At 37.8% G+C, this 25260-nt stretch overlaps 1 protein-coding gene across 1 annotated transcript in view; it reads left to right on the forward strand.

Annotated features, from left to right (window-relative positions):
• LOC134546354 (propionyl-CoA carboxylase alpha chain, mitochondrial-like) overlaps positions 1-25260 on the forward strand; it is a 136825-nt gene that overhangs the window by 72053 nt on the left and 39512 nt on the right. The window contains exons 2-6 of the mRNA XM_063389139.1: positions 741-950; positions 6774-6941; positions 10681-10792; positions 19096-19231; positions 19929-20031. Of these exons, the coding sequence (XP_063245209.1) occupies positions 741-950; positions 6774-6941; positions 10681-10792; positions 19096-19231; positions 19929-20031 (729 nt within the window). The remainder of the gene's footprint in view (positions 1-740; positions 951-6773; positions 6942-10680; positions 10793-19095; positions 19232-19928; positions 20032-25260) is intronic.

The following is a 25260-nucleotide window of genomic DNA, read 5'->3' on the forward strand; positions in this document are numbered from 1 at the left end:
AAAATCTTTGAAACACAACCGGGGCTCGAAAATCAGGTCCGCGGGATTTTGTACCTCCTGCTCTTTCTCACCACTTTTTGTTTCCCCATCATCAATTCCTTTACTGTACATTGATGTGAGTTACGTTAAGGCTGTGTGTCCCGTTCCAGGTCATTATTTTATATTTACGTTTAACATGGTTAAACTTGTAGACTTTTTGAGTAGCCGTACTTCAACAAAATGAAATATATGTAGTGCATAATTTTTTGCATAATTAGCTGGCAAAGATGCATTTTTAACGTTTTTTGTGCATTATGAATAGGAAGAATAAAATGTAATATAAAACTGGAACTTTTCGATTAAAAGTTAAAAGTTTCGATTAAAAGTTTTAACAGGCTGTTATGTTTTATGGTTTAATTTATTTTTAGAAAAAAAAATTAAATTGTACCAAGCCTTTTAAATTCCTCAGAATTTTAATGGTTGTCAAACGGCTAAAAAAAGTTAATAATCTGAAAGTAATTTTAACTGTACCTCGCAGTAGCCACCAACATTACCTTTAAATAATAATAATAATGATAATAATAAAACAGTTATTTATTCCATTTGGTTCTCCTTATGTTAAAAATTCAACTTTTCCAGCTAATCATGCAAAAAAATATGCACTCTATTTATTTTTTTGTTGACTTTCGGCCACTCAAATAGTCTGAAAGTTTAACCGTGCTAAACGTAATCATAAAGTCCGGCATCGTGTGATGTTGCAGGTCCTGCTGCTGCACCTGTGCTACCGGCGGATCCACGTGTCCTGCTCCCACCGCGGCGGCTGGGATGTGGACCCCGTCAACCCCCACGAGAGCCACTTCGACAAGCTGCTGGTCGCGAACCGGGGGGAGATCGCGTGTCGCGTCATGCGGACCGCGCGCAAGATGGGCATCAAGACTGTGGCCGTGTACTCCATGGCGGACCACGCCGCCGTGAGTTGCAGCTTACTGACCATTCGGTAACGAGCCAATTCATGTGTTCTCATGTTGTAAATACAAACTTCGTAGACTTATTTAAAATAAGGGTGATAAATAAACGTAAATTGTTTTTTCAACTAAAGTTCTTGACGCGAATCGCACGTAGTTTCCGCACCCACATCTAGAATTCGCTGCCGGAGTAGCTTCGTCGACTATCGAATCGTTCCATTTGCAGATCGAAAATTTAAACTATATAATGAAACAGCTCCGAGTAAAGCGAAAAATACTGGAATAAAATACATACTAAACCTCGGCTTTGGACCTGATTTTCGACAAGGAATTTTCTTAAAATACTGCCCATCTTGTTAAAATTCATAAAACGGCTAATACTATAAAGTTTACCCTTGGCTTTGTGAGCTTTTGTTCGCGCTATCCGCCACAGATGGCAGCATCGTGGTTTTTAAACATTTCAGTAAATTACTCCCACCAAATGCCGTATACCAAGAGCTAAGATGTTACTTACACATCAAAAACCAGATGATTTCGTGAAAAACCTTTGACAAATGTAACTAAAATTATTGTTTTAATTAATGCTAACTTTGTTTTTAGGTTCACGGCAGAAATGAATATTGCTCAGAAATCAGTACAAGACAACTTCATGATTTTCGTTTGTCAAACCTGCCATTGTTGTTACACAAGTCCAATAGATGGCAGAATATATGTGCAGTAATAATTGTATCAAGAGAGCACTTAGAATGCCATAGTTGATGGAACCTCTTTGACTGTTCTTTGCTTTAAAATTCTTTCCTTTGTTGATGGGAACGATAGATTTCTATAGAATTTCTTAGGATTTAGAAGGGGGGTGGGTGGGGTGGATATATCTTTCTCTCCCACTACGAACGCCCGTGAATTGTATTTGTTTAAAATGTAAGATACTAACATGATAGTAAAATCAAATTTTCTTCATCCCTTAGTAAATTTCTTAATCGTTTCACAATTTTTTACTCATTGCTTAAAATTTCCTAATAGAAGTGGAAAACGTTAGTCATCAGATCAGATAATAGAATACATTCATTGTTCAACTGTTATTTAACAAAAAAGTTTTCGTAACGTCTCTCCAAGCCACTAGGTTATTTTCACTTTCTCGTCTGTATTGTTAATATGGAGCTGTCCGGTGTTTGTATTAGTCTCTAGTGGATTTGGTACCCGTAACTACAAACTCTCTCCTTCTCTCTCTCCCCCCCCCCCCCTCTCCCACACACACAGCTTGGTCCCAACTAAGTTGACGCTTTGAAATTTCGGGTGCTCCTCATCGACTGTCGGGTCAGCCCGCACTCCGATGGCGTTCTCTCGCTCAGCTCTTTCCTTCAGTCCTTCACGCTTTTCCGATTGGGCTCGGTTTATTGCTTCTTGCATTACGCTCGTTCTGCTCCCACGCTCTTTTCATGTACCTACTACGACATTTTTTTGGTGATTAGAATCTTGGCTCTCGGTATACGGCTTTGATGGGAGTAATTTACGGAAATTGTAACAAACACGATACTGTCATCTGTGGCGGATGGCAGGAACCAAAGTTCACATAGACAAAGTTAATATTTATAGTATTAACTGTTTAATGAATTTCAACATGCTGGGCAGTATTTTAATAAAATTCCTTGTCGAAAAATCAGGTCCAATATCGGGGTTTAAAGTTTTTAAAGTCTTTTTAGTTTTTCTTGAAGCCGTTTCATTGTATAGTTTAAAATTTCGGTACCTATGTTAATAAAATAATTCAGTAGTCGACGTAGCTGCGCTGGCAACGAATTCTAGCGGCGAGTGCGGAAACTTGCGCGTATTTATCACTCTCGGCATTATTTTAAAGAATTCTACTTTAAATTTCGTGTCAAATTTTCGTATTATAAGTGTATTTGCAACACGAGGACACATGAATTTTCTTGTTACCGAGGTTCGATGCTACACATCATAGGCGAGTTCTCATATTGTTTTCTTTTACGGCGTCGCAGTTTGTCCTAATTAAAAAGTTAGCGACAAGATTGCATGGTTTTATTTTCAGGCCAATTTCGTTTTTAAAACAGGAGGTTTCGGTGATATTGGTTTTATTTTTTATGAAATCTATTTATTATAAAGGAAAGCAAAAGACTGAAAAAAAAATTTACACTTAAATGTTCCCTGACACTAACTTTTCGAAAACAATGTCATTTTTAGTGATAACATGATGTACTTTTACAATATAATAATTTGTTATAAACATGTCTAACTATTCTGTTCGAAAAATGTACCAAAGTCATAATGTAAAAATAACTAATAACAGTTGAAATATTTAAAATAAGTAAACTTATTCCAATTTGTTTGCATAACATGTGGTACAAACTTCATGCTAAATGAATTGCTTTCATTGAATTGAATATTAACAAGATTGTGTATACATAATTAGGGTTAAGTTATGATGAAAAATGTTAATTAGTTTCATGATTTGAATTGCATTTCGGGCTTTGTGGTGTACAGTGGCGGATTTACAAATTTTCAAGGTATGGTCTCTAAAGTTTTTGTCACCCTTGCCTCTACAATTTTCATCTAGATTATTTTTACAATCCAACAATTTCGTTGAAATTGCACGTAAAATCATTTTTGGGTATATTTTTGAGCTAATCAAAGTTCAATCATGTTCGATTAATAAGGCGGGGTAATGCATGCTACTTACACAATAATGTATATTTGGTAAACGTGAATAAATAATCTTTATTGCGCTTACAAACAGTAAAAAATAATCAACTCAGACAAGTTATAAAAGTTCGTTACAATACCTTTTTGCGCGATTTTTTGTTGGCAAAATCTTCGATGATATCGTCGTAAATAATCTTGTTCATTAATTCCGAGTCTATGCACAAAAGAGCTAAAGCGTTTAATTTTTATTGGCTCAAGTTTGATCTCAGATAACTTTTACCCTTTTTAGACGAGAAAAACTTCTCTCACCCGAACAATTTGTCGCTGGTGTACATGCGGCCATGCGAAGAGCTATGTCCAAGTTCGGATAAACGTTCTGCAAACTCTGTTTTCTCAGAAACGATGATAGACTCTGTAATGATGTAGAATCTGGTTTTACCAGAATGCTTTGCGAAATATGTGGCTTCGAATATGCATTCTTGAACCAACTCAGTCTCTAAATTATTAGGATACATTTCTTCGAAGGTCAGAGCCTTTTTCGTTAGGGTTGATGATAACTCGCTCATTTTGTTCAGAAATGAAAATTTTTCATTGAAATTGTCGCACGCCTCTTACTTTTTTCTAATTCGGATACGAGTCTATCAATGATGACGAGAAATGTATTAACCCTGAAAGTATCACTCGTGGTCGTACTCATTTCTTCATCGAGTGTTTCATGAGGAAATTTTTTTTTCTTTTCGGTTGTCTTTTTCCCAGGTCTTTTGTGTACGCACTTAATTCCATTGCCATTTCTTCGAAATACTGGAAGTTTTCTCGTTGATCTACGAAAAACTTGCGAAGAGATTCATAAAGATCGGCTACAGTAATCAAATTTACGGTAGAAGCATGGATTTGAACAATTTCTTTGTTTATTCTTTACAAAAAAACATTCATCTTGAAAGAATTCCCGTTGCTTCGTTTCGTGTGACAGGCTTTTCTGTGCAATCATTCTTTATTGTTTCCAAAGCTTTAATGACTTCGTGCCACGAATCTCTCAAACTTCTGCATGCATCCTCTCTAGCTGACCAACGTGTGAGGTTTACTCTCTTGATTGTTTTGCCTTCTCCGACTTTAGTCATCAATATCTTACAGCATTGTGTCGAACTTAAAAAAAAAAAAAAAAAAAGTATATTTCTTGGAGCAACATAAAGAATCGACAAGCTTCTGTGCAAGATTCAGCAGTCGCAGTTGCCACTAAATTTAAAGAGTGGGCGGAGCGAGGAACGAAAAAAGCAAACGGTGCTTGACTTTGAATTTTAGCCTGTAAGCCATTGTATATGCCAGACATATTTGCGGCATTGTCATACGATTGTCCACGGCAGTCTTCAATATTCAAACACAAGGTTTTTAGTTCCGAAGTAATGGCAGCAAACATTTCTTCAGCTTTATGTCCCACTGAGGGCAAAAACTTGAATCTTTCACAGGGTTCTCCTGTTTCTAAAACATATCGAATCACGAAGGTGAGATGGTCCACATGTGCTATATCCGGTGTCGAATCGATTATTAAGGAAATGTATTTCGCCCTTCTTATCTCGTCTCCAATTCGCTTCAAGACTTTATGGCCCATCAAGAGTATAAACTCATCAGAAACGGTCTTCGATAAGTAACTGGTACCTCCGGATCCTTGATTCCTAAATCGTTTAATATGACTAGCTAAGAAATGATTGTACTCAGCTAACAGTTCCAGAATCATAAAATAATATCCGTTGTGTGGATCACCGAACTTTTCACTTTTTCCTCTAAAAGCGAGACCTCTTGAACACAGACGCTTCACCACAGCAACAACCCTTTTCAGAACGCTTCTCCAATAAATAATTTCTTCATCAATTTGCAAATGCAGTAAATTGTCGATTCGACCATCAATCGCACTTCTAGCTTTCAGACTAAGGATACTGGATTTATGACGCGCAGAGTTTTCATGCTGAGCTACTAGGTGTTCTGCATTTTTCCAGTCATAAAATCCTTCGTTCTCGAACTGAGTTTTATTCTCCGATGGACCGAATGCCAAACACGGTCCGCAATATACGGAACTCTTACTTTCAGAGTAAACCAACCAATTTCGGTCCTTCACTTCAATGTTTTTCATTTTTCTTTGGAATATACTCACTGGCAAGAAACGACGTTGATCAGCATTTAGTTTTTCACTTTTAGAGAAGTCAGAAGACTTGTTTTGATCGAAGCCGCATCTGGCAATAATTTCCCTTAAAGTATCGTTAATTTCCCATAAAGCTGGATCTTTGTTTTGATCTACAGTTGTTTGCTTTCGGTCATCATTTAACGACTCGGTCTGAAAGGCATCTTCAATTTTGGAGCACTCGTCGTCAAGAACATAATCATCAGTTTTTTCTTTAGTCGATAGTTCAACAGATGACAGTGGGCAGCAGGTTTCTAGTCCGTTTCATACTTTCCATATTGCATTGTTGAGGTTCCCAATTTTTCGACACAATTTTCATTAAAAAAAAAAATAATGTCAATTTTTTCGGTTTTTCGTATAATTTGCTCGTGTTTTTCTTTTTTATTTTGGCCTTCTTTTTGTACTCCGCTCCACTAAGTCGCTTTCTCCCATCACTAATTTTCACAATTTTTTATTCAGGAACTGAAATGGAAAGGATGATATTAAGAAGTTTATTTCTCGTACGCAAGTAGCGGTATCCTTCGTTCAGAATTCATACAATAAATAATTAACGTCAAAACTTAATTATCGGAGCCGTTAATTTCTAACCTTTCTCTCTGCAAATCGAATGATTCGATAGTCGACATAGCTGCTCGGGCAGCGAATTCTAGCAGGTGGTACGGAAACTATGTGTAATTAGCTTCCAGAAATGTAGTTGAAAACACAATAATTTACGTAGGCCTATACTTATATGCATCACGCTCGGCATTATTTGAAAGAATTCTACGTTAAATTTCGTGTCAGAGTTTCTTATTATAAGTTTTACTGCAACATGAACAACACGAGAACTCGTGAGTTTGCTCGTTACCGAGGTTAGATGTTTACACATCACTAGCGAGTACTGAAAGACTCGCTCACATATTTTTTTATTGTTATCGTTGTAATTTGTTGCTTGTAGTGGTTTTTGGAGGGTGTGAGGGCGTCCCACAGGACCGCCACTGCGACTCGCTTCTCGCTTGCAGCCGCACGTGGGGCTGGCGGACGAGGCGGTATGCATAGGCCCGGCGCCGTCCACGCAGTCCTACCTCGACATCGACGCCGTGCTGGCCGCGGCGAGGCAGACCGGTGCGCAGGCTGTCCACCCGGGCTACGGCTTCCTGTCGGAGAACCCCGCCTTCGTGCGCGCGCTGGTGGGTCGAGGGTGCCTGCACTGGATTCCTGTCACGTGGGTTGCCACTTCGGCACACCCAACCACACCGAAACCTACATAGTCTCGTGTCTCAACTCTGACAGTTCTCAGTTCCTTGTCGTGTATCCAGTTGTATTTTAACATAAAATATTAAAATAAAGAAAGGAGTTTGATGTGTTTTTGGATGCAAACTACTTATACTTGATTTTGAAAATATGTTTAAAACCTTGAAGAAGATTGTTCCCGGGAACAATTTCACTGTAACGTAAAAAATTAAAATCAAGTAGGCAGTGGAATGGGTTTGTGATTCTAAACTGTACAACTTCCAAAATATTTTTGATTTTGAAAATATCAAAACTTTATAATGTATAAGAACTGGATATACTATAAGGTACAATTAACTATGAAAGTCATATCAGTTGTGATCTGCCCTATGACAAACTCTGTCTGTTGATATTGTTTGCTCTGGCTGCTACTGGGTGAACAAGAGTGGTTGCGAGTTAGTGGAATAAAATAATTGTAGTATCGTAAATGGTTGCTAATGTAATTTGGATGCAATGGGTCAGGTTTAACCTACGTTTGTTTCTATCTAATTTGCTTATAATTTAATACTTGACTATTTAGTATCCTATGAAGACTGTTAAAATATATTAGGGCTGGCTTTAACACTACAGGCCCCAGAACTCTTAAGAAAAGAACAATGCGGAAACCCTTCGAAGGTCAGACATGTCCTTTTGCTTTCGAGTCTTGATTCAGACTATCTCAATATTGTCTCTCATGGAGGCCTGTTCGGTGCCCCTGGACCTCTACCGGTTCACCAACAAGAGCTCCTGGACTCTCCTAGGCCCCACCCCCGTAGCCAAACGAAATGATATTGGGCAGAGTTTTATTATTATCTTTTTGAATTTTTGAATAATTTACATTAGTGCACTTTAACATAATCTTAGCTGATTAGATTTTACATTTGTCAATTACTTAAAGAAATAGTTTTAAAAGTTAACAGTGAGCTGGCCTTGGATACTGATTTTCGATTGGCCAGAACCGAAGAAAGAGACCGGGTCAGTCAACCCTTCGGACCATTAGGCGGTGTAGCCCTGGAATGTGGACCAACAGGAAACCCCGTGCCAATGTAGATCCATTAGGCCCCGCACTGCATGGTTCAAATTGTTACATTTAACATCTTACATATAATTTAAAACTTAACATGAATCAATTTCTATCTTATACAATAATAATAAAACATAAAATAAATTTAAGGAAACAGGCACATTACACAGTGGTAAGTACCCATTCCCAAAATGTCACTTTTAAAACAACACACAATATTTGTTTACAAACACCTACAAATACTTAAACAACTGTGGCAGATGGAATGCAGACCATTTCTACTATTGAGAACTGTTAAATTTGACGCAGACAACAACATTCCACATAAAATGGCTCCAGTGCATCTCATTGTACACAGTAATGGCTCCAGCAGATAAAGGAAGCATATCCACACCTATGTTAGTGAGCATTTTTGTCTTATTTACATGACCTACACACGTATAAAGAGTTTTGATGTGTAACTATTTTCGAAACATCTTGTAGGTCTATGTATACAAAAAATGAAGAATAATGTAAAATAGTAGCCGTATAGGGCCATTGGTACCTACTCATAAACAATTTAACCTTGCAAAACTTAAAAAAAAAAAAATTTTCTTTGCTATTTCTTCTTCTTTTTATTGTTTTATCTAAATACGTTATAGCATCAGAGCAGCCAGTGCCTTGGAGGTCAATCTTTACTTGACAATAATTATTAACACACCATTGTGTACTCAAATAAAGCCCAAATCTATTTTCATCTTTTAAAAATAAAGTTAAAAAATATGTTTGGAATTAATTATTTTTATCTTATCTTCATTTTCAAATAGAGTTGGCTGAAAGGGGTTCCTGTGGTAGGCTGCTCCTCACTGTTCCAATCATTCCAATGCCACAGTGTGAAAGGCAGGATTTTCTAAGTGTAACTCAATAATGGCATGTCAAAGCCTTACGTCAAACCACACATTGTATCAGCTTTTACTGAAAATTGTTTGGTTAATGTTGACGCCGTCGTCGGTGCTCCCTCTGAGAGCACAGGCCGTTATGTGTCCTCAACACCTGATCAGTGCCGCGCCTCGAACGCGCCCGTGCGTGCAACGTGGTGCAGTGCCCCGAACGGCGTGACGTCAGTCACGGCCCCCTACGTGTGCAAAGCGCCCTCCCGGGTGTGGCACTGCGCAAGGGTATTATTTATTCATGCATTTGATAAGATAAACAAAAACTAATAAGTATAAAATCATTAATAATTAATGTTAATTTAATAATCATTTTATAAAGTGTTATCATTCACAAAACTGGCCGAAGTCATCTTCCCGCGCTCCGCAGTTTTCCCGCGGAATTTCCCCCCTCCCTGGCCCCGGCGGCCAGGGAGGTTAGTCAGTCGCCATCCAGCACTCGCCCGGGCCGGCAGCTCGTGCACGGGGAGCTCTCAACTTTCGCGCCAACATCACCAGTAACTACAATAGGTAATTATAGCCAAATCGTTTTAATTCAGCTCCCCGGTCGGCCCGAATCGACCGTTCGAGACCCCGCGCGGTCCTTCAATAAAATGTGCAGTCCGACACAGGACTTTTAGTGTAATACGTAAATGATTAGGTGGCCCATCGTGGCACCTGCGCCTCACGCTGTAAAGTCCCACATCGGGAACTAGTTCATCGCCCCCGCAGGGCGGCACTACGCCAAATGCGAATCTAAACTTTCAGACGAGTCATGAACTGGGACGTGCCACGGTCACGTGCGTGATATCCTGCAGGATTTCACCGCGCCCGTACCCAGCATAACGTGGCCCTCGCCACCCCGCGGAGTAGCCGCGATTAGTTAACCAGCTGAGTGGAACACTTTATCTAGACCCGAACACGGGACTAATCGCAGTGACTATTGTGTAATGTTTGATTTTAAGTAATTTTGTGTAAACAACCTCCCCACGCATTTCACGTTGCGTGCCGCGAACTTCCACCGAGGTATGAACAGACTTATCGCCTGCCAGAGCATCTCACTCGCAAATCGCCGGGAATAGCCCCTATCAACGTACTTGCCACCGGGCTACCGTGTGGCCATAACAAGTCCGCCAATAGAGGGTGGCATGCGTGGAGCTTAGGTCGACGATGAAGCGGCCAGTTACGTGAGCGTGTAACGTGTAAAGTGTGCGACGGAATAAACCAGCTAAAAGTACGTGTGTGTTTTTATTAATAAGGCGTCCTGGGAGGCCAAAACAGCCCGGGGAGTCCTTTGTCGACGCGTCCCTGCCTGTAGCCACGAGGCCAGGAACCCCACCCTTGAGATTAAAATCCATCGAACCTATCAAATTCACGTAAAATTCAGATCAGGCAACGGGGACGGCGTCAATGTTTCAGGCTCATTAAATATTATAAAAGATACTTTATCATAACTCAAAACTTTTGTGGTGTATGTATCCTGTAAAAGAAATCAACATTGTGAATAGCCCTTAAATTTTTGCGGTACCAGTGATGGGTCCGACGATAAAGTTTTTTTCTCTTGAGTTAATGAAAAGATTTTGGGTCCTATACCATTGAAAAGCTACTCTGCACATTGTAGGAAACTCAGACTTGCAGTTGTGTTAGATTCAAAATTTTACTTAACCTTATGGTAGGGGATGTGGTGAAGAACGTACGCATCTCTTGTGTATGGTCCTTTTGCAGGAGCGTGATGGTATAGTGTTCATCGGTCCATCTGTAGAGTGCATCACTGGAATGGGCGACAAGTTGGAGTCCAAGAGGCTAGCAGCAGCCGCTGGCGTTCACACCATCCCAGGTTAGATCAGTTCTTTTTAAATCCAACTTTGTGTAGTTTTTGTTTTCAACCCAGGATTACTACTGTTGTTAATTATTTAATTAAGTAACTTATATTGTTTCTCTTCTATATAGGATAAATAATTATTTCAATGTTTTCTTTTGGCTTATTCATTGTTGTATTGTAAATCTGAAGGTTAAATGAAAAAGTACTTTTTATATTGAGAATATTATGGCCTGTTGATGAATTGGATACTTACATGAACTACTTACGTGATTTATGATTATATTTAGTTTAGTTTATTTAATACATCGTATCTTATTTGTGTGCACAAGTTTTTAAAAAGATATTGTATGGTCAAGTTATATTATACATAAATACAATTACACAATGACAACAAATAAAATAATAAAAAAAGAAAATACTTCTAGTATTCCTCTACTTTCTGAAACCACCACTGGTTCTGCAGCAAGTGTGGCTGGTGTGAAATCTGTGTACTAAATAAATAATAAATGCTGGCTACTTAATTATTTCATCATTTGTGTATGGTAAGAGCTATTGGTTGGTCTGATTCTTATGTGGCATTGATGTACACAGAAGGGATTAATTTGGTTTAGCATTCATTTTGCAAGCTTTTATACCATGCAGGTTAGTCTTATCACTTCTTCAATGTCACTGAGGATTCTGAACTCCTTAATTACTGCCAGAAATTATGGAAAGCTTAAATTGAAATCCAAAGGTAGGGAGGGTGGGGCACAGTGGAACATGGGGCAGACTGAAACAAACGCGATAATTTTGGACAGTTGGCACAAACACATCTGGCGCTCCTAGTGGCAAGTTCTGTTGTTGCCTTGTACATGTAAAACTAGTTTCAACATGGCTGCCATAAGGAGGATACTTCGTTCGTTATCTGTAGCATATTTTTGCAGTAAAAGTAATTTTGCCAATGTTTACATTATTTGTTATTAAAAATAATTGTGAGTGAATTTTTAATATCTGTTAATTTTAGTGGAATCTTCTAAGTACTGTCTACAAAACAAGTGAGTTAAATTTATATCTTGTGATTTTTTTTCAATGTCACAACCTAGTTTTCTCTTTCACTACCTATGGGGCACACTGAAACATGCCTGGATGAGGTACAGTGAAACGTTTCAGTGTGCCCCCTTAATCAGCACTTAGAAATATATTATGTAAGATAAAAAAAATTCCTCTATAAAACTCTTTCTTCGAGTTATGCAGCACTTCATACAGCACACTAAAAGCTCGAAACAAGCTCCAACACTGCTAATCTATGACAACCACGAGAGCCACTTGTCTATTGGAGTTCTAGAGTTAGCAAAGAATAATGGTGTCCCAGTGCTCACATTCCTCCCACACTCCACAAACAAGTAGCAACCTCTAGATGTGGGGGTTTTCAAAGCATTTAAAACATTTTATAATGTTGCTGTTGACAACTGGCTAATGCAACACACTGACCAAACCTTCTCCATCTACAATGTTGCTGGTGCAGTGAGTGTAGCTCATCAAAAGGCAATGACGCCAGCAAATATAACTGCTGCTTTTCGTACAACAGGCATTTTCCCTTACAACAGGTACGTATTTACTGAAGCAGACTTTGCTTGCAGTTTTGTTACTGACCGACCTTATGAAGCACCCCTGGAACAAGACCCACAGCCAACAATCAAAGGACAAGGAGCGTCGACTAGTAGGCATGATAAAGAATCACATCTTATCCAAGCAGTTCAAGCAGTTGAACAAGGGCAGTCAACTAGTAGGCATGACAATGAATCAAATCATATTGAAGCAGTAGAAAATCTGTCTGAACCACGCTCTATCAATGCACATGAAGAAGCATCGTCTGAATCACATCCTATCCAAGACACGAGGACAACATTTAACTTCAGCCCTGAGCTTGTACATGGTTATCCTAAAGCTAGTAAAAGGAAAAATGAGAAGAAGGGCCGCAAGAAAGGAAAAAGTATTATTGCTACTAGCACACCAGAACTTAAGGCACGAGCACAAACAAAAAAAAAAAAATAAAAAAAAATAAAAAAAAAAATGCCAAGCCTAAAATAGTGAAGAGGAAATTATTTGCGAAGGAGAAAAGGAGGATTCTGAATCTAGCGATGGTGGTACTGAAGCTATGGTGCTAGTTAATTCAGACAATGAAGTAGAATTTGTAGAGAATATGCTATCATCACTAAAGCCAGATGCTTTCGAAGAATTTGAGCGAGATGCAGTAGCAGATGATTATGTTTTAGTGGAATTTGACACTTCAGGAAGAAAGAAGTTCTACATAGGAATCGTTACCAAAGACTAGGACAGTGACAATGAATACGAAGTGAGTTTCTTCAGAGCAAGTTCTAAGAAGGCAAACACATTCATGAAACCACAAGTTGAAGATGTGGCAACAGTGCATCACAGGCAAATAAAGATGCTTCTCCCTGCATCAATTTGTGGTGGTAAAACGATGCGACAGCAAGGTTATGTAACTTTCGGAATTGATTTTACTTCACTTAATATGGGCTAAGTTAGTAATAAACCATTGTTGTGGACAATTATGAAGATAGTACATTTATTCACGATTTATATTAATCGTTTTGTCTGTTTTGATTACAAGTGAAGCTCTGTTTTATTAATATTGGTCTGTTATCCTATTAAAAAAAATAGTATTTGTGGACAACATACTGAAATAGTTTAAAGCATCAGCTGGTAAAATGTCGCTGCAAAGAGAGAGTATGTTTCAGTGTGCCCCATGGTGTGTTTCACTGTGCCCCAGGTATGGGGCACAGTGAAACAAACGTGGAAGATAATTTAAACTAAATTTTGGACTATACAAATTGATTTTAAAAATTTTGTACCTATAGTATGTGAAAGAGAAAACTACTCTCGTATGATCTGTATATACATTTTACTTATAGTCTTCAATAAAAAATTCATGTAATGAAAAACATAATTTCTGTTTCACTGTGCCCCACCCTCCCCTAAACATATTTTATGCAGATTGTTACCTTTTTTTTTTTTCTAAACTGTGACTGCTGTTTTATTTTTAAATAATTGTATTTCGTAGATCAGTTCAAACTAAATAGATACAAGTAGGTAATCAACTTTGTTGTCATATAAAGGCCAATGAATTAAGTTGCACTGAATGACATAAATATATGAAGGTCCTCTAAAATTAAGATAAAAGAAAACTGATTATGAAATTTGTAGTGTTATTGTCTTGTCTGTCATCTGCCATCATATTGGCTTGACCTTCTTCACCTATTATTGTCTTGCTTCCACCAGGATGGTCAAACTTCACCAACTTACACAACACTCACATTACACATACATTGGCTTGACACTACACCTCCCTCACTCCAGTGTCTCTTTTAGTTGTGTCTAGTCTCTGCGGTCTTCATGCTACTCTCCCACTAAGAGTTAGGCACATTGGCTGCTGTCTAATGTCCTTGCTGGTTTCTCCAGTAGGCTATCTTTGTACGTCCCACCCTCCTTTACTGGGAAAACCTCAAAAAGGTGAACTTTCTGTTAAACCTGGTGTTTAGAACGTGGAGAACTCCAACTTGTCGACTTCTTGTTGTTTTCTGTTGTGTAGAATGCATCTTCTGCTCAATCAGGCAACCTTCGCACAAATTATTGTCCCATCTGAATAGCTTGTGTCAGGCTGGTATTAGTCTTACACTGACAGACTACTTCATTAATCTTGACTAACTGTCTTCTATTTCTTGGCACAGGTCCTTGGTTAGTGGCTATGATGTACGAACATGGTGAGGGAAAGATATGTTGAACCAACCCGTAGCACTTCATGTCGGTAACCCAAAGTCGTAACATGTTTTAAATTATTTGTTTGTTATCATGGTTCTTTTTTGTTCCTATTTTTCAGGGCTTCATCCCTCCTTCTAAATTTAGTTAGTTCTTCTTCGTTCTATGAGGACTGTAGCTGAACCTGTGTGCTGGGCAGTGTATTTCTTAATTTTTGCCCAAACAACAGTTCTGCTGAAAACATGCAAATTCTAGTGATGTGCTTTTAGGTGCTTGAAGTACTGTGTTAGGATAATCTGATTTTAATAAAATGAATTTGTTGATGTACATTGCTTTTTCAGCTTCACTATTTGATCGAGGGAACATTGGGCTGGATGTTGTTGTGTTGAAACCATACTCCTTTGCAAATTGCTGAAACTCCTTTGATGTGAACTCGATTTCTCCATCCATTCTCACTGTTTGTGGGATTCCATGTTGTGCAAGAATGTTATTTATTTTTAATACAGTTTTGGATGTGATCTTGTCTAGGTTTATCACTGTAGCCAGGAGGCTACTGATTATTCGGGAGGGGCAGGTAGGCCATGCTAGAATAAACAATAGGTCTACTGTTACACACTATTTATTTGCGCCATAGAGTGCGCTAGCAAATTTACATGTGTCTACATTGCACAACAGCCTACTCGTGCTAAGAGGCAGACTGGAACTAGCTTCTTTCCTCCTCGCCAGCCTGCTAGCCAGCACGGAGGAGGGGTAATAATCCTCTTGGCATCCGGGCTAACGGGACTCCTGGAGGTGCGCTGCATTCTGGCCCAGGGGTGTACAATCATCGACGGGATAGCACCTGCTGATAGCCGCATGGTGGGCGTAGCGCGGTAGATGTGTTCTTGATGTACCGCCACAGTCACTTCCATTTCTCCTGGCTAGCCAATGTATAGAATCTTTGCATAAATTAGTGGTGATATTCTTCTTTAGCCTTTGACTCTCTAGATTCTTTCTTTGCATTTCCTTAATTTCAGTCAGTTACGCATCTAAAAATGGAATTTCTCATACCACATTATGTAAGTACAGTTCTTCAGTGTGTATTTCTTGGTCCAGGATTTCCTGGCCTTTTCCATCCAGTGTTGGTAGTGGTGCCCTAGACAGTGTATCTGGCATGTAAAATTGCTTACCAGGCATACTGAATGGTATACCTAAACTGCATCAGTCTCATTCGCAACGTCTGTTGTCTGGTCATAAGCTTTGCCAAGGGTTTGGATCGAAGTAATGCAATGGTTTGTGATCCATGAGAATTTTTTTGTACACATGTGCTGAAAATGTAATCGTAAAATTTTTCCCATGCCCATGTTATTGCCAAGTCCTAAGTTTCAATCTGTTCATATGTGGTTTCGGTCTTGCTAAGACTCCTGGTGCATATGTAACAGGTTCCCAGCATTCATCATATTTCTGTTCTAGAACTGCTCTTAGTTCATATGGTAATGCATCTGCAAGATTCTTATTTTTGCTCCTCTTTTATACAGTGTCAGTGTTGTAGGCTGCTGCCCAAGCTCTTCTTTAAATTTCCGCATTGCTTTCATCTGTGCTTCAACCCACATTCATTCATTCATTCATTCATTCATTCATTCATTCATTCATTCATTCATTCACTGCCTTTCAGTAGTAATGCCCGTAGTGGCTGGATTTTGCTAAATAAATTTGGGATGAATTTCATGAAATAGTTTGTCTTGCCTAGGAAACAGCACCGCTGCGGGCATCTACAGGTTCTGGCATGTTCCTAATGCTTATGTTTTCTCTGAGTCGGGGCATACAACATGTCCTAAAAGTTTCACAGGCATCACATTCAATTGGCACTTAACTTTATTTTGCATTGACTTCCTCTTTCCACAGTTTTGGAAGGCCTGTTTCGACTCTTTTCATGTTTATCCAATGATGCACCATATAAGGATGTCATCTGTTTGATTGACAGCTCCATCCATTCCTTTCAAAATCTCCTGTATCCTTCATTGATAGTGCTTTAGTCCAAAGTTTATTCCAAAGGGTAAACGGTTAAAATAGAACCGTCCAGTTGGTGTTAAAATTGTATTTAGAATACACTATGACATAACACATACATTGACATGACATTACAAAATGGAATTTTTATATATATATATATATATATATATATATATATATATATCTTCACAGTTTTTGAGAACTAACAATTACCAAAAAAAATCATAGATTAATACATTTCCTAACCACATTAGAGATAAAGTTGATTGAGTTCCAGAAGAGAGCTGAACTGTTGATGAAAACTAAATTCAATGAAGGAAGTAAGACAAAAATTTCCACTTCAATAATCTTGATTTATTTTTACACTACAAGTTAACATTTTTGTTTGTTTACTGTAGAAAATAAGAGTAGCAGTCGTTGAGAAAGATAACGGTGCTCTGTCCTTGTTGTCGGAACACCTTTATCTAACTGCGGTTTCATCGTTATCTTGAAGGGTAAACACACTTTCCGTAGAGGATAAGTGCGAGCCATTGCACTGACAGGAAAACAGTTCTTTTCCCAGGTTTTTTTTTGAAGTACAGAATATAAAGAGCAACAAAGAATTGGAAGCCCATAATTGTTTTAAAAATAAGATCACTGTTTTGATAGTATGTTTCAGCTAATCAAAGCATTATTGAATTTACTTCTGGCAGTCATTCCTGACCAAAACTACCTTTTTTTATGACTGTTTCAACTGACAGCACGTTAGGGCAAGTAATTTTATATTTTAATGTGTGCTTCACTGAAAGGAAACTAGTAAGATTTCCAACTGTTCAAAATAGCTGGAAGGCACAATATTTTAAAATAACTAGTGCTGACCTCTGTGGCACAGTTGTCGCAAGTGTAAACTTGTGTGGCAAAGGTTCTGGGGAGGGCCTACGAGAGGGATGGCAGGGGAAAGGAACTGATTAAGTTTCCAAATATTATTTTAATGTGTGTATGTATTTACCCTGATGGTAAGGAAAAAAATTACAAGTCTATTGCTAATAAAAGCCATTGGAAACCATATAAGTTATCAATACGGGCAGATAACTTTTACAGATATGGCCACATTTAGTGTTTGGATTTTCTTTAAATTGTCAGGTTTGATTAATTGTACATTAAGTAGTGGGGAGGGGGCCCAACAAAAGTATTTTCTCTCAGGTCCTTAGTTTTGCTCAACTGCTCTTGGATCTCAAGCTAGGCATGGCTGTGTGGTGCTTTTAATATTAAGATTAAAATAAGTTTAGCTCATAAGCCGACCCCTTATTAGCCAAACAGTATAACAGTGGGGGAGTGGGGAAAGGGGGTTAGTCCATTAAAATTAATAAATAAATAAAAATAGTTTCAACTAAACAGTACTCTTTGAGATTTTAGTAAATGGATTCTATTATATGGATTGACAAAAAATAAATAGATTAAAAAAAAAATTCTTCTAAATATGATTCTAGATTAATATGTAGTAAAGTAGCTGGGTATTGGAGCTTTGCTGCATGTATTTAACATGTCATCATTATTGTTTGTCATTTTGTTACAGATTTTGACAAGCACAGAGACATTCATTTGTACTGAGCAGGAGAAACAAAAGATAACTAAAAAATTTAATTCCAGATTCTGTGATACAAAAAACAAACTTTTTGTGAATTTAGTATTATATGATAATTCTTGTAGAAATTTTTCATACTGTGATACATGTGTGCTTGATAATGATACAATATGTATTTATTAAAAAACAAAATATTAAACAAAGGCTCATAGATATATGCTTCTAGTTAAACAAGATTCTAAAATACAATTGTGCAAATAAAGCACAGTGACAAAACTAATGTATTTATGAATAAAAATTGGGCACTTTCAAATATCGGCTGACCTACATTTTCATAATGAACCTTACATGTGGTGGTGTGACCTTACTTCACAGCTAGCTCCTAGCCCATTTATTTCTTCCACAGCATTCCAACATCCGGTCCTAACCCCCCTCCTCCCCGATCACAACACACACATCCTAACCACCTCTTATTCAGCCATCTTGCTCCCAGCTTCAAATCACAGGCTTACCACCCTCACTAAACCACACGTCCTATATGAGACATGGGAATAAGAAAACAGTCTGTAACTGACTATGTTACAATTGGGAGCATATGTAGAATTTCATTTCGTAGGAAGGGAACGGGGTGTTAATAGAACAACTTTTCTCGCTGTTTACTTAATTTTTTTTTTTTCATTTGTTGTTGGGAATTATAGCATTTCATAGGTTTTTGGTGACGGGGGATATACCCTACCGTCCCACTATCTCCCCTCCCGGCATACCTACATTTTCATAATGAGCACCACAAATGGTTGCAATTTTCAAACAAGCATGACACATTTTTGTATTTATCAAGATGTATTTATTCTTTGAAGTTTTTATCACAGATGACAATGAGGTTTTTACTTTTTTTTTTTTAGCAAGCCTAAAGCTGTAATAAAGTAAGACTGGGGCACATGTCTTTGGCCAGTGTACTGCATGAGGAGGCGGGAGGCCTATCGTAGAAGTGGGTGTGTCGCAGGTCACGACGGTGTGGTGAAGGATGCCGACCACTGTGTGCAGATCGCCAGGCAGATAGGCTACCCCGTGATGATCAAGGCCTCGGCCGGTGGCGGGGGCAAAGGCATGAGGATAGCCCGCAGCGATGACGATGCGAGGTCAGGAGTTCCATTTCCAGCTTGGTCCACTCCTCAGGAGCTGCTGACTCTAATAAAAGTGCATTTCATGCATAGTTTGCAATGTGCATTAATGGGCATTTACACATAGAATTTTAATGTAAAGAAAATTTTTTTAAATGCTTCTAAAACATTGTACATAGTTTGTAAAGTTAATTTGAAATGAGAATTTTGTAAATACATTTTCCTTTTTTATTCCATCAAGAGCATCATCTGCTAATACATATTCATTTTTTATTTCTAAGTACGTAGTTGTAATTGAACCTTTTTTGCTTCATATTTTTTGCTAACAATTTTTTTGATATAATTTAATTATAAAAGTTTTTGCTGAGTATAGCACATAATTTAATGTAATTACTTGTTATTAATAGTGAGACTGCTACAAATAAGTTTCTCCTGTGAAATAATAATCGGTGTTTTAACATTGAATTATTTTTTGTCAAAACGACTATAACTTTAACATTACTGTCAATAGACACTAATTTTTGGTCTTAGAAAAATCAACAACTTGTAAGATTGAAAGAATTTATAAAACTTATATCTAAAGATGGTGTACAAGATAAGATTTTTAATGTTTGCAAGCCGAGTAGTATCATTCAGGCAACAGTGGTCGTCATTTACCCTGTACTGCAATCTAAGCGTGAGAGAGACTTGAGCTTCAAACAGGAAATGGTTGCAGGGAGGGCTTCAGACTGTCCACCCAGGAAGCAGCATCAAGTTTCGGTGACGACCGCATGCTGGTCGAGAAGTTCATCGACAAGCCCAGGCACATTGAAATACAGGTAAATCTTGCTTATTTGTAAAGGAATTAAGGAATACTACTGATTTTATAAAGATAAGTGTAATGTATGATATTGTGGTGCAAAATATCTATGTTGGCAGCCGTGGCAATGGGTGCACATAATCCTTATGTCTGCACATTCCATCGGGTTAAGGATTTTATGCAGACATAACAATAAGTAACAGTAACGTGTAAAAATCTTGTTGTCATTTCATGGTCATGGTTATAGGAAGCCAGCCTTTTATTCTATCTTTATTTATAAATTTGTTAGTTGCTTGAAAGTAAACAGTGAAGCTCATTTTTATAAACTATAAGAATGTTGCAAACATGGTGACAGAGAGAAGATATACGACACCAATCCCTCACTTAAAACGTAAAAAAAAAAAAAAGTCCGGTATGACGCCACAAAGTCTGTTTCAACTTCTGTAAACAACAGATTTGCTGTGGCATACAGTTAGCCTTACAAGGAGGGGGAAGAGATGCGCGCACAGATCTGACTATGCTGTCAGCTGTTGTACAAACATCAGCTATGGCAAGTTAAGTTGCGGCTATGGAGTGTAAAGGACCAAATGTTTTTACGTCCGCGTGTATGCCTCTGTGCTGTACCGTTGTCGCCCAGCTACAGACCAGGCCGTGATGAACTTCAGTCTAGCCAGTGGCAGGGAACTCACACAACACAAAGCAACATCTGCCCATTCATCTGGTTGCAACTGTACGTGCGTAAGCCCCTGCAGTGGGAATTATAGTGGAATCATGGCTTCCAAGTGAAGCATAATGCATCGTGTCAAGCGTTTGAGACAAAACTATAAATATTACAATGTGCAGATTGTCATGAAGGCCACAGTTATGTTGGTCGCACTTTAGTTTTAAGAAAGTCAACTATGCGCACAATCGTACAAAATAAGTACTTTATCAAACGTTTATATAAGTCTGATGCTGTTGGTTGTATTAGTGGGAATATATTTGACATTAAATACCAAACAGGTATGAACAGATGATTCACATGGAAAAGGTTGTTAAATGAATAGTGCAATGAAACAAAATCACGGGCCTGACAGGATTGATGTGAACCAAGCTGTGATACACGAATAAGCACTTTAAATTTTGAAAAATGTAAATGTAAATATCCGGACAGTAATATCATTTTCATTGCTGGTAAAGGATGGTTTTTAAAGTTCATGGAAAGGTAAGCGATGTGAGTTGAAGGTCATGCCCGGGCGGACAATTCAACCGGCCAATTGATGATACCTATCTCCCGTTACACTGTGTCGAATTTGTCATTCAAGGTATTCGACGGTAGGCCTTTTAAGATAAATGGTGTGACATATTTATCATTGAGTGTTATTCTATGCATTTATATTACGTGAAGAATATTTCCATACACATTTTAGAAAATATTAAGTAAATTAACGGGGCTATTAATGGAGACCAGTGCTTCAGAATACGTGATTCCGGATGACACAAACATTTTTAAGAACACATTAGTTGTGCTAAGTGAGGGATTGGTGTACTGTTTTATGTGGCTTACAGAGAGACTAGTACCTAATGCTTATGAATGCAACCACAATGGCAAATGAAAATTCTACAAGCTTTAAGGATATGGCAGTATTAATATACACATACCTACATATGGTAGAATGAGATATTAATATTCCTTTTCCTCTGCCAGTGAGTATTTTGGGAATAATTTTAGGGATGATGTCAACTTAATGAATGCTAGATAAAAATGAAATTACTGTTTGGAAGAGTTTCCGACAATTTCAGACATAAATTGAAATTGCAGTTACAACATTAAAAAGAAGAAAACATCCTTCAGTTGTCATAGGCATGGTAAAACCAGAACATAGTGTGTCAGCAAAAAAAACATATTCACAACTGAATAATTCAGTAAAACGTTTTACAAAATTTTGATGTCACCATCCAAAACTTATTAATATAGAAAAGCTATGATGAAATAGTATCACTGTTGTTATAGCATTAACAATATTGGCAGCACAAGGGCTTATAGAAATCAATACAGAAGGGGAGATATTTTTTGGAATTTAGCTTCTTGCATGTGGGAGGAAGGTCATGGGGCCATAAAATATTAAACAATAACAAAAAATAATAAAGTAATTTATTAAAAAAAGTTTTTGCACAAACGTTTGAGGATTAATCAAAAACTGTCTAATTACAGCCGCTTGCCCATGGAAACCCACGAATGGTGAATGCTGGCATGGCTTACCCATTGGACTGTTTTCACCAATATAATGCTTCTTAGCCATGTTTTAATACTGAATAACTGACAAAGGAGAACTATTTATTAAATGATAATTTTTTTTTTGTGTATATACATGCACGCGCGCACCCACTTGCGCACGCACACATGCATGAGTAGAACCTTGATTACCTGGGTAAGCGAAAAAAACAAATAATAAAATTGAAATGTATTTAGCTTATACAATACAACAATCCCTCATCTAGCACGATTAATTCATTTCTTAAAATGCTCGTGTTATTCGAAATCGCGTATTCTGAAGCATTAGTTTCCATAAATAGCAAGGCTATTTTATTTAATGTGTTCCAAAATTGTGTAGGAAAATATACTTTACGTAATATAACTGTGTTAAATAACACTCAATTATAAATATGTCACACCATTTATCTTTATATGCCTCCCATCGCTCTTTGTATAACAAATACACCGCGTAATGTGAGATAAGTGGTTATGTACTTTATCGTTAGTCGACTGGCTGACTTGCCCGCCTGGGCGTGACCTTCAACTCACGTCGCGTCTCGCGTACCTTTCCAAACCATCCTTTACTGATAGTGAAACCGATATTATTGTCCCGGATGATTTCATTTTAATTTTTCAAAAATTAAATTGCTTATTTGCGTATCACCACCTGGTACACACAAATCCTGTCAGGCCAATGATTAATTTTTTCATTGCAACATTCATTTAACAACCTTTTATAAAGGGCAACCTTAATTAAATATATGTATGTCATGTTAATTTTAATATTGTTTAATATCATTGATGTGTTAGTTATAATTTGTGTAGTATCATCGATCTCTATGGTTGTTTAAAATTTATAATCAATGCTGTTGTCTAGTACTATATTTTTTTTATCTCTGTAAAAAAGAATGGAGAAGGAATAAGAATGTTTGGCAGAGCCATTAGCTTGTGAAATGGATTTCATGAATAAATGTCAAGTCTGAGGTCAGCAATATTAAAAGTTCGTAAGTTACTGAAGTTACATCATAAAATTATTTAGTAGAATTATAGAAATATACTATAAAATTACTTCAGTATTTTGAGTGAACTCTCAAGATTACTATATACTATTGTCGTAGATGGATTCATCCATGTCGGTACAATTGATTTGTCGCGCTAAAGAAGAAACTACCGACTTTACAAGTGAATTAATCGTGTGATTATACATACCAAGAGACGCACTATTAAAATTTGATCTACCTTAACATGAGAGTCTTTGAGAACTGATGGTGTGCGTATAATCACTTCAAGAGCCGCACCTTTACCATTCTATGAATCAGAGGAAGAGTCTCCGAACCAGCACCAGTCCTTCGAAAACTACGACCACCAACCTATAGAAGCAGGATTCGAGCATCATCCATGTTAAAGATCATCAAACTGTGATAGATGACGCGAATTTCGTCGACTTTTGGTGACGTCGGCGATTGGATTGTCCGAAACGAATATACGGTTTCGGTATGGATATGTGGTAAGTGCAACATGTAACTACCAGAAGACGGAACAGGTTCGAGGTTCTATCCCCAGGAATATCAAGAGGAAACTACGACTGATACAGAGACTATAACGTCAACGATTGTGCGAACGTTGGACATCCTTGAACTAGAGATTATTTTCTTTTTGTAATCCTGAAGTAATATTGAAAAGATATGAACTGAGTAAGTATTTAATTTTAAGTCTAGAGTCTTGTTAATGTTGAGTTCAAATTATAAATAAGCCTAACTTCTCGAACTTTAATAATTTAAGAATTTATTAAAGTACAGAACCTAGCTTCTAAAATTTGCCTACGAATACCCTGCTCTTTAACTAGCCGATGGCAGATATAATTATATCTAGAGGAATTTTTTACCGACTGAGTTTAAAATTTTCAAATAGTTATGTAGATAAACAACTCTCAACAAATTACTCGTTACAGTGGGACTCGTTACACTTTTCCTCGTGAATCATCTGTTTATTTCTGTTCCAGTATCTAATGTCAATATATTTCCTCTAGTACAACCAATAGCATCAGACTTATATAAACGTTTGGTAAGAGTCCTTATTTCGTACAACTGGTCCCACATTGCTTAAAACTGAAGTGTGACCAAAATAAGCATGGCCTTCATTACAATCGGCATGCTGTAATACTTATAGTTTTGTCTCAAATACTAGAACACGATGCATTATGAGTGATCAAGCACATACATTTACCGGCAGCTGAATGGGCAAACGTTGCTTAAGTTTGAGTGAATTCCCTGCCACTGGCTAGACTAAGTTCACGGTCCGGTTTGTGGAGAGGCGACAAAGGTACTGCACGGCGGCATACGCGTGGCCGTAAAATCATTTGATCCTTTACACTCCATAGCCGCAATTTAAATTGCCATAGCTGATGTTTGTACAACAGCCGATAGCGTAGACAGACCTGCGCTCATCTCTTCCCCCCTTGTTTGGTTAACTGTATCCCACGGCACATCTGTTGTTTACAGAAGTTGAAACAGACTTCGTGGCGTTGCGCTCGACTTTTTTTTTTTGCCTGCCAAAATTTTGTGCGAACTGAAATTTATAGACGTGCTATTCAAGACTAGGAAAGTAAAATTCACATAGCACTAAATGAATACGTGCAATCTGAAGACGTACTAAGTGAGGGATAGGTGTACAGTGAGAGTGTGCCCACTTCCACGAAGGGCTGGAAGTGATTCTAGGAAGAAAGGGCAGTTGTTCTGTACTTGTAATCCAACTTAACCCGGACTAGTATTTCTTCTCATGGGCAATTCTAGTCTGTTTCTTTGTCCGTTAATTTCTACTTTTAATACGTAGTTTTTAGTTTTATTCCTTTCTTGTCCCTTCCCCTTATGAATTATACTTCACTGGCGTTGTTTTTCTCCCCAAAATAAATATGTTTAATTTTTAATTGAGAGCCCGATTAACCGAATGCTTGGGAAATCGGACCACGGATAATCAAGGTTCTACTGTATTTTTTTCACTTCGGTAAAGAGA

This window comes from Bacillus rossius, chromosome 1 (assembly GCF_032445375.1).
Source record: "Bacillus rossius redtenbacheri isolate Brsri chromosome 1, Brsri_v3, whole genome shotgun sequence".
Lineage (NCBI taxonomy): Eukaryota > Metazoa > Arthropoda > Insecta > Phasmatodea > Bacillidae > Bacillus > Bacillus rossius.